General features: G+C 43.0%; 1 protein-coding gene across 3 annotated transcripts; it reads left to right on the top strand.

The window, feature by feature from the left end:
- Positions 1-1037: 1037 nt before the first annotated feature.
- LOC119086821 (H-2 class I histocompatibility antigen, Q10 alpha chain-like) lies at positions 1038-5772 on the top strand. 3 transcript variants are annotated; one of them, XR_005090185.1, is made up of 3 exons: positions 1038-1898; positions 5196-5269; positions 5535-5772. XR_005090185.1 is itself a non-coding variant. In XM_037200185.1 (3 exons), the coding sequence occupies exons 1-3, from the start codon at positions 3749-3751 to the stop codon at positions 5732-5734; spliced, it is 306 nt and encodes a 101-aa protein (XP_037056080.1). In that variant the 5' UTR covers positions 3688-3748; the 3' UTR covers positions 5735-5772. The 3 variants fall into 3 exon arrangements, 2 of the variants coding, with proteins under 2 accessions (XP_037056080.1, XP_037056078.1); XM_037200185.1 differs by lacking the exon at positions 1038-1898 and adding an exon at positions 3688-3780; XM_037200183.1 differs by lacking the exon at positions 1038-1898 and adding an exon at positions 3688-3780 and having other exon boundaries at positions 5508-5772.
- The last annotated feature ends 5233 nt before the right edge of the window (positions 5773-11005 follow it).

Below are 11005 nucleotides of genomic sequence, written 5' to 3'. Positions count from 1 at the left end.
GAGTGAGAGATGATGAAGAAGCATGAGAGCAAGTGCATGAGTGAGTCACACGTGAGTGAACAATGCAGAAGGATGTGTGTGTGTGTATGAGAGAGACAGTGTGTGTGAAAGAGCTGCTGCTTCGTAGAGAGAGGAGCTGTGCCTAGGAACTGTGTAAGGTGATGTATGCTGAGAGCTAAGTGAATGAGATGTTTGCCTGTTGTTGGGCAGAGATTTGTAACTGTGTGGAGACAAGGAAGACACAGTTGTACAGAAAAGACATGTAGAAGTAAAATGTGTGCAAAAGAGAGATGTGTAGCCATGTGAAAAATGTGTGTATGTAAAGGTATGTAGCTGTATGCAGCAGTGTGGAGATCTGAAGCAGTGTGGAGACAGAAAGCGTCAGAGACCGTTTTTAAGATGAAGTAAAAGAGAAAGTTAACACCAGAAAGCATGCATGGTTTCTTATTTCATCAGTCATAGGTAGACTGAAACTTGTTTCTAATTAATCTCAGATAAAAAAGATTCCCACACCTGGCTGCTCAGAGGCATTCCTTTTATTAACCTGAGCTGATTAGGGGAGCTGGTGTCTCACTGTCTGCTTTACCCTGACCTGATCACCTGTCACAAGGATCAGAATTCAAAAATGCTACAAGTCCCCTCTAATAGGACCAAATGGTCCTGGGTCTTCAAGTCTGACCTATTTAATATTATTATGAATGACTTGAATGTCTCAAAACTCAACAGTTTTTGACACAATCAATATGGATGGATATAAACCACATAAGCATATTTACCTTGAGGTCCACACAATTTCTAAGTGTGTGTAGTCATACTGAGAGCAAAATGTTCTAGAATTGCTGACATATTACCCATTCTTTTGAGATGAGAAGAATGTTTTGATCGAGGTCAGGATGTGAATCAAGGAAAAGCATCTTGTCCCCAGGCAGTGCTCCTGGGATACCAAGCCAAAGATCAGGCTTGGAGAGAGAAAACAGGCTGTAGTGATTCCTAGTTCCCAGGGGCTGATCTTTTCATTACCCAATTAACCATGTTTCTCTCTCTTCTATTGGTAATTCTTAGAGAACATCATCAGCATACACGAGATCAGGGTTATAAAGTGAAGAGAATCCAGTACTGACCCAGACTCCACTTGCAAAGCAAAATGAGAAGCCAGGTGGTGATGTCACATACCTTAAATCCAAGCACTCAGGAGGCAGAGGCAAGCAGATCTCTGAGTCCCAGGCCAGCCTCGTCTGCGAAGTGAGTCCAGGATAGCCAGTACTACATAAAGAAAAAAAAAAAAAAAAAGGAAAGGAAAACAAAAAATGAAAATGAGGAGTCCTGCACCCTACACCATCCTACTTCTAATTCAGGATCCACAACTTTCTCTCAGAACTATGTGTGTGAGTCCAGAGTTCAAGACAGAAAGAGCCTCTTCAAGGGCCTTGCTGTTTTTCACTGACTTATCTGAGTTATCTTAACTGAACTCTCTTTTTTCCCCAGTGGAGAATTGGACTCTGCAGTGATCACTAAATCTAACTGATACTTGTTGAGGGCTATTACATAAGAAAAGGGAATGTTTCCATGTAGAAACCATCAAAGAACTGCAAACAGTCTCAAAAGTGCAAACCAGCCTGGAGTTTATGTGTTGTGTGGAACAAGGAGAAAAGACACTCTGCATGGTCACAAAGGACAGTGTTCATAGAGGAGGGGGCAAGTGGTAGGTGACAGGTGATCCACAGTACGGGTGTGGGTATCTCAGATGACTGTTTTATTAGGGTCCTCACCATGGCCTCACTGTGAAGCTGAGCTGTGACTGTGAGAGAACATTTTCAGGACATGAAGGATTCCTCCAGCTGGACTCTAGTTCAGGAAGTTTGATAACTTCTCCCAGGAGCACCACCAGATGTGACCAAGTGAGTAAAGAATTGAGCCTAGAGGAGATTTTATCATTCAAACCTTGTTCTGACTTTTATTTTAGTTTTGTTTATCTGACCGAAGCTTGACTTATCAGGGAGGAGGAACCTCAATTGATAAAATCCTTCCACCAGATTGCCTGGGGTGGGGGCAAGTAAGTAGGACATTTTCTTGATTAATAATTGATGTGGGATGACCCAACTCACTGTTCATGAAACAAAGGCTGGGCACTTGTTCCTGGATGATATAGAAGGCAGGCTGACCATGCCAGTAAGCAGCATTCTTCAGGGATTTTGCTTGTTTGCTGGAAATTCCTGCTCTAACTTGCTCAGTGATTGACTGTGACCTGGGATTTATCAAATAAAATAAACTCTTTCTTCCTCAATTTGGTTTGACTTATTGTGTTTCATCGCAGCAATAGAAAAACAGAATAATCCACACCACCAGTGGGCATGGATGACAACTTCACTAATACTCAAACTTGTTTCTGACCGAGGGCATTGGTTTTTATGGTTTATTTTTAGTTTTTACTTATGTGTATGTTTGTGTGTGTGTGTAGTACATGCTAATTGATTGGGGATACCTGTCGAATTTGCAAGAGTACATCAAATTCCTCACAGGTGGAGTAATGGGAGGTTATGAGTGGCCCTTTGGGTGTGCTTAGAAATGAGCACAGGTCCATTGTTAGAGTAGGTAGCACTTTTACCAACTAAGCCTTCTTTCAAAATCCTAGGGTGGTGATTTTGACCTGGTTTTCATTGCTGAATCCAAGGGCCTGGAACAAGGTGACTTACCTGGCAAATTCTGCATTACTTATTAGAGAGTAAATCTGAGAGGCAATCTCCTAAAAGTGGGGACTAGAGAAGGAAAGCAGGCTGCTTGTTCATGTGCTGAAGATCTTCTCTATTTCGTGTGCATGTGTGTGTGTTTGTGTGTGTGTGTGTGTGTGTGTGTGTGTGTGTGTGTGACATCCTGTACATTCCAGGCCAGCAGAATTGAACCCAGATTCTCTTAGAGCACCCTCTATACCTGGAACACAGCACCAAGTCTATGGAGATAAAATCTTAGTCACATCAGACCTCACAGCCTCTGGAGACAGGGGAGTGGGCATCTCAGGTACAGGGAGTCTGCACTATCCAGAATTCCTGTTGGTTGCCGATCTCTCACCCTGCCTAAGACACAGTTATACAACCATGTGGCTTGCCCCATGGCACAGCCCCAGATTCTGGCACCAAGATAAGATCAGAACAATGAAATGATGGCTCTGTGTACAGGTTTGTGGCAAGGGGACGTCAGCTCGGTATCGGACTCAATAAAAGGGAGGGTATTAGAAAAGACACCTGGGTCCTAAGTCGCACAGATATAGAATGGTGGCCATTTCACTCCCAAGTTGGGTAATATCTTGTGTTTAGAGGGACCACATGGGTGTCCAGAGTATTGTGTTTGAAGCCTGGGTTTGGGTATCTGTAGAGGGATCAGCCTTGTGTCATGTGGAGATATTGCCACAATGTCTGAGCTGGGAATCATCAGAGTTCTGTCAATAGCACTTTATCCTACTCAGCTCCTTTCTCATATCCTCTATGTTCCCTGGGGAAATGCACTATATCATCACCTCCCATTCTGATATTTTATCCTCCCTCAGATATCTATGAGATAAGATCTCCAGGAAGCCAAGGCTTATTGCTGTGGACTTAGCTGGACAGGAAAGGACTATGACATAACAATGAGGCCATGGGAAGCCCAGCATAGGAACCAGAGCTGGACAATCAGTGGTAGACATAGGTCTTTGGTTTCCTTTGCTTCCTTGACTCTGTCATCCAGATCAACATCTGGACTAAGACTCAGAAGGATGTTGTCAACAAGACAATTACAAGTATCAGGGTAAGCAACTTGTCCCCAGACACTGCTCCCAGGATACCAGGGCACAGAGATGGATCTGTGGTGGAGAATCAGGGCTCTGGAGATATCGCTCCCATTCCTTAATCTATCCATGACATTTCAGGACTCTGTCACTCACATGGTAAATTCTTAGAAAGCCAGTGAGCCTCATCCTAGTTATCAGAGTTGTAAAGCAAATAAGGAAAATTCTACACTCAATCTCTACCCATCATTATGAATAAAAATTTATTAAGAAATATGCACAAAATGGCCTTTATAGATAATACTCTAATTTTGATATGTAAAGTTTAATAACTGAATGAATTAGATTCTGCTATGGACATGGATGAAGCAAACTATGAAGGATTAAATACTATTTTGAGTTCCATTATGTAAGTAACACCTGAATGAACCTTGTGCAATATAAAAGATAAAAATCTACAGTGAGCCCAGTATGGTGGTACATGGATTCTGTCAATTCTCAGGTCTCAGAGGCATGTGGATAACTATGACTTCTAGGCAAACCTCGAAAAAAATGGGTAAAAGTAAAATGATTTGAAGATGTTAATAAAAACACTATCCTTTGAGTATGGAGAGATGTCTTAACTGTGTAGATATCCACTGTTGGAGTCCTAGAAGTCTGGAAGCTCACATGCTCCTCTTCCTCCTAGTGAGCGTTACCTAGAACTGCTTCTGGGCTCCACAGACTGCTGTACTCCCAAATTCACACACATATACACAGACAAATATACATATAAACAAAAATAAGGATAAATCTTAAAACTATTTTCCGTGTACATTTTTGAACATGTACATACACTATACACAAAACTAAAATGCTAAAGAGGAGAATCAGAATCCAAGATATGTCAAGTGGGAGAGGGGAGGATAATATAGGCAGGCATGTCAACATCCATTTGTTTCACCATATCATTGTATTTTGGAAAACAGTCATTAATTTTTGTTAACATTTTGCTTACATGCACTTTGTCATTAATGTTCAATGAAGAAATGTTTTAAAATTCTCAGTTCCTACCACAGTGAACAGGGATTGATATAATCCACACAAGCATAAATACCTTTGAGGGTCAATCAATTTCTAAGACTCTAGACATCCTGACATCTCAGTGTGAGAAATGCTGGCTCAATGGCCTCTGGGCTGTACTCAGAAGGATATTTTGACCAGGATGAGGTGGACAACAACCAGGGTAAGCAACTTGTCCCCTTACATTGCTCTTAGAGTCCAAAGTCCCAGAGCTGGATCTGAGCTGGGAAAACAGGGCCCTAGAGGTTCCTCTTCCACAATGCTCTCTGTCACTACCATTGGGAATTCTTAGAGAAGCCAATCAGCCTCATCCATATCATGATTATAAAATGAACACAGATGAGCAGTGTCTCAGTGTCCACTCTTCAAGCAGGATGAAGACCTTTATCCCTGAGGCTCTCCTCCTGCTGCTCCTGGCCAACCTGGCCCTGACCAGGAATCCAAAGGGTGAGTGAGTGTGGGTGTCAGGAGGGAAAGGACCTAACCTGGGAGAAAAAAGGACTCCATCCCTTGGTTGAACACAGGAAAATCTGTCTCTCACCTAGCCCAGCAAAGACCTTCTGGTCCTTGGTTTATTTTATATTTTAACCCCTGTCCCCTTTATCCTGCTCCCCTGGGAGCAATGTGGGGACCTTCATAGGGAAGTATGTGGGGTGCTCTAGATCTAAAGGCCCACTGCACCTAGGTTCACACTCTCTGAACTTTTTGCAAGCTCTCATCACCGGGCCTCACCTCCTGGAGCCCCAATTCGTATTTGATGTCTACTTGGATGATCTTCATGTTGAGAGATTCAACAGCAGAGCAGAGACTCCAAGACTGGAGCACTGTGCACCATGGGTGGATCAGCAGGAGCCGGAGTATTGGGAGAAGAGGACACAGGACATCCTAAGCTCAATGGACATCCCTGCCTGAACTTTACTTTTCACTGAATTACAAACTAATGAACCTTTCTTGATATTAAGCATTTTTATGATTGTGCAACTTTTTTCAGAGTGGGTATTTAATTAGTGTACTAAAGATGAGTAAAACCTGGTAGAGAATCATGTGCTCTGTGCTAACTCCATTGCCTTACATGACAGGAAAGGCTGTGAAGAGACAAGTGATCCTTGTGTCTCCACGATTGTCGTTCCCTCCACCCTGGGTTTTCACATAGTCCCTTCCTACCCATGTCATCTTGCTAGTTCCTAATCTCTGTTCTTTCAATAAAGGTGTTCAACTGGACATGTGATCAAGAGATCTTAGGCATTTCTAGGGTCTGTCCCGTGTCTGTGCTATTCTTTCATGTTGACTGTCAGCCTGTTCAGGTCTGATTCTGATATTCCATCAGTTGATGTTTAGATTAATGGTACTACAGGGACTATATTAGTTCTCAGTTCTGTGTTTGAGTCTGGTGTCAATGTCTTCTGTTACTGACATTCACTGACACAAGTAGGGAGTGTTTCTGTCATTGTCCAAGCATGGATGTCTGTGGTATTCTGACCAAGTTTGTTAGAGTCCAAGCCTGGTTTCTAACAGACAAAGGGCTACAATATGTCAGTAACATCCGAAGGAGTCATCTCTGCCAACAGGAGGTATGCAAGTTCAAAATCAATCTGAGCTACATACTGTGACCCTGTCTTCAAAGGAAGTTGTAGCGGGATGTTTTTTCAGGTCCCACCTAGCTCCTTGGTCCCACAGCCACTTATAATCAGTCAGAGGCTTAATATTATTTATAAATTGTACGACCTATGGGCCAGGTTTCTTGTTAGCTAGCTCTTATAACTTAACGTAACCCTTTTCTATTAATCTATATATTGCCACATGGTCATGATGTTACCAGTCTGCTGGCATCTTATTGCTCCTTGGGCAGCAGGCTGGCATCTCTCTCCTCTCTCCTTTCTTCTCTCTGTATATCTGCTTGGATTTCCAGTCTGCCCTAAGATGCTTTGCCATAGGCCAATATAGCTTTATTTATCAACCAATCAGAGCAACACATATTCACAGCATACAGGAAGATATCCCACAGCAGAATGTCATTAAAATCCATAAATAAATGAATGAATTAAAAAAGTAACTATTATAAGGATGGACAAAGTAGTACTATGCTTATGCCCATTCTACAAACATCTCAACTAAGTATTTGAATTTCAGATAGGAAGTAGATTGATGTAAGGAAAGTTATGTGGAATATATAAATTGGGCAATATCTGAGAATGAACTGCTTAAATCTCTAGAGAATCTCATAGTAGTTACTGAAGCATAAACATAGGATTTCAGAGCATCCAATCACTTTCAATGAAACTGGAAATCCTTCAAAATGAAGTAAGGGAATCTTGTGTTAACACCTGTCTACAAAGAGGGTCACAGAGGAGAGAGCTAGAAAAATGGTGTAGATAAAATCAATAGTATTCTTTGTAAAACTAACCTTATTGACAGTATAGACACTCTATGCAATCCCTGGGGGACAGAGATTCTTCTCCAGTTTCCATTGAGTGTTTATAGAACAGACTGCATTTGGGTCCTAAAGCACAGTTGAGCATTTTTTCTTTTTCTTTTTTTTTTCCTTTTATTTTATTTTACAATACCATTCAGTTCTACATATCAACCATGGATTCCCTTGTTCTCCCCTGTCCTGTCCCCTTCCCTTCCCCCCAGGCTATCCCCTATTCCCACCTCCTCCAGATCAAGGCTTCCCCCGAGGACTGAGATGGACCTGGTAGACTCAGTCCAGGCAGGTCCAGTCCCCTCCTCCAAGACTGAGCCAAGCATCCCTGCATAAGCCCCAGGTTTCAAACAGCCAACTCATGCAATGAGCACAGGACCTGGTACCACTGCCTAGAGGTCTCCCAAACAGATCAAGCCAATCAACTGCCTCACCTATTCAGAGGGCCTGATCCAGTTGGGGGCCCCTCAGCCTTTGGTTCATAGTTCATGTGTTTCCATTCGTCTGGCTATTTGTCCCTGTGCTTTATCCAACCTTGGTTTCAACAATTCTCGTTCATATAAACCCTCCTCTTTCTCACTAATTAGACTCCCGGAGCTCCACCCGGGGCCTAGGCATGGATGTCTGCATCCAGATTCCTCAGTCCTTGGATGGGGTTTCTGGCATAACTATTAGGGTGTTTGGCCATCCCATCACCAGAGTAGGTCAGTTCTGGCTGTCTCTCAACCATTGCCATCTGACAGAGGACTGATATCCAGAATATATAAGCAACTCAAGAAATTAGACATCAAAACAACCAACAGTCCAATTAAGAAATGGGCTATAGAACTAAACAGAGAATTCTCAACAGAGGAAACTCAAATGGCTGAAAGGCATTTAAGGAATTGCTCAACACCTCTAATCATCAGGGAAATGCAAATCAAAACAACTCTGAGATACCACCTTACGCCTGTCAGAATGGCTAAGATCAAAAACACTGAAGACACTTTATGCTGGAGAGGATGTGGAACTCGGGGAACTCTCCTCCACTACTGGTGGGAATGCAAGCTTATACAACCACTTTGGAAATCAATATGGCGCTTTCTTAGAAAATTGGGAATCAATCTCCCCCAAGATCCAGCTATACCACTCTTGGGCATATACCCAAGAAATGCTTAATCATACCACAAGAGCACTTGCTCAGCTATGTTCCTATCAGCATTGTTTGTAATAGCCAAAACCTGGAAACAACCTAGATGCCCTTCAACTGAAGAATGGATAAATAAATCATGGCACATATATACAATGGAATACTACTCAGCAGAGAAAAACAATGACATCATGAGGTTTGCAGACAAATGGATGAATCTAGAAAAAATCATCCTGAGTGAGGTAACCCAGACTCAGAAAGACAAATATGGTATGTACTCACTCATAGGAGGATATTAGAGGTAGAACAAGGATGACTGGACTGCTACTCACATCACCAGGGAGGCTACCTGGAAAACAGGACCCCAAGAAAGACACGAGGATTGCCCAATGATGGAGAAATGGCTGAGATCTACATGAACAACCTGGACATGAGTGGGGGTAATGAAGGGCGAGGGTTGAGGGAAAGAGCGCCTGTGGGAGCAGGAGATCCCAGCTGGATCAAGAACAGAGAGGGAGAACAAGGAATAGGAGACCACATGAGAAAAAGAAGAAACAAAGTGCTAGAGAGCATTTTTTCTTGTGTGCTTTTCTGGATCCCGGAGGTAATGCATATGACAGATTCTCCAACTCTTGTTAAGCATTACTAGGAGAAGATCCCCTAAAGAGGAGAACAAGGCAAAGGAGTCAGGTTTCTGAAGCATGTGACAGGGATCTTCCTGCATGTGTGTCTGTGGAACAGATACCTGCCTCAGGCAAGGAGCACATTTCCCAGCAAACCCTGAAGTCCTTCAACAACAGGGCATGGCTGCAATCTTCTATCCAAGAGAGGACATGTAAGCTCAGCGTCCCCATATCCTGTGATCTCTGTAGAGGTGTCCTAGTCCTCTTGTTTCTATCTGTGTACAGAGCTTACATATCTCTCGTCTCTGTCCTGCTGATGCCATTCAGCATCCATGCCATCCTAACCTGGCCAATATATCTCCTTTCAGGGAGTAACCTGCTAGAGGGTCATGGGCTCTCACCTCATACTGCCCACAGACTCACTCTTCATGTGGTATTTCATCAACAAATTCTCCAGGCCTGGCTTCTGGGATGCTACTTGGAACACAGGTCCTTCAAGCAAGGAAGTGATTCCTTTTGGGATAAAGCCATAGATACAGTGAATTAAGCAGAAAGGTTTTGGGCATGGGGGGTAGATGAGGGTATCCCAGCGCTATGCCTAAAACTTCCCAAAGTTTCTGAGATCCCAGTTCTACTAGTAGAACTAGAGAGAGGTCTCTGAGGATCCACTGTGTGGTGGTATTGTGTTCTCCAAAATATTGTGTACCCTAATAAACTTATCTGGAGTCAGAGAACAGAACAGCCACTAAGTAAAGAGGCCAGAAAATGGTGGCACACACACCTTTAATCCTATCACTTGGGAGGCAGAGATCCATTTGGATCTCTGTGAGTTTAAAGCCACACTGGAAACAGCCAGGCATGGTGACTCACGCCTTTAATCCCAGGAAGTCATGGCAGAAAGCAGAAAGGTACATAAGGTGTGAAGACCAGAAACTAGAAGCTTCTGCCTGGTTAAGCTTTTAGGCTTTTGAGCACAGTTCAGCTGAAAGGCATCCAGTCCGAGGAAACAGGATCAGCTGATGAACTGGCAAGGTGAGGAAGCTGTGGCTTGTTCTGCTTCTCTAATCTTCCAGCGTTCACCCCAATACCTGGCCCCAGGTTTGTTTTATTAATAAGACCTGTTAAGATTCCTGCTACACCACTGTCCTAATGACAATCGTGAGAATCAGAATTCCCAAGCCCTGCATGACCCTCTGATAGGAAGAAATGTACATTGATCCTCAAGTACAACTTCTGTCCCCAGGTTGCAGTTATTTTACATTTTCTTCAATGATATGATCTCAGTTCCTAAGACAGTCAGCATATACTTATATAATCCACATAGGCATGTTTGCTTTTTAGATCCACACAAAGTCAAAGTGTGTGGGGATATATTGAAATCAAAATACTCTAGAATTGCTGACATATTGCCCTCTGGGCTAGGATTTAGAAGAATGCTATGACCAAGTTCAGGACATGAGTCAGTGCAGGGCAAAGTGTCCCCAGGCACTACTCCAGGGATACCAAGTCAAAGATCTGGATTAGAGTGAGGAGACAGGCTGTAGTGATTCCTAGTTTCCAGGGGTTTATCTTTCTATTACCCAAATACCCCTCTCCTTGTATTGATAATTCTTAGAGAAGCCTTGCAGCCTAACCAGATCAGGGTCATAAAGTGAAAAGAGACCCGTACTGACTCAAACTCTACTTTTAAAGCAGAAGGGAACCCCTGCATCCAACACCCTCAATTGCTACTCTTGGATCTAAGTATTTGACCTAGAGTCATCTGTGTGACTCCAGAGTTCAAGAAAAGAGCCTCTGCATAGAGGAGCCATAGCTTAGACTGGTTGGAATTCACCATCCCATAATCTGAATTTTTGCCTTAACTCAACAGGTCTGTCCCTGTTAACCCAGTGGAGAGCTGGGCTCTGTATTGTGGTGGTATTGTGTTCCCCAAAATATTGTGCACCCTAATAAATTTATCTGGGATCAAAGAATAGAACTGCCACTAGATACAGAGGCCAGAAAATGGT

This window comes from Peromyscus leucopus, chromosome 16_21 (assembly GCF_004664715.2).
Source record: "Peromyscus leucopus breed LL Stock chromosome 16_21, UCI_PerLeu_2.1, whole genome shotgun sequence".
Lineage (NCBI taxonomy): Eukaryota > Metazoa > Chordata > Mammalia > Rodentia > Cricetidae > Peromyscus > Peromyscus leucopus.
Note: the sequence above shows the minus strand (reverse complement) of the source record. Positions and strands in the feature narration are given on the sequence as shown.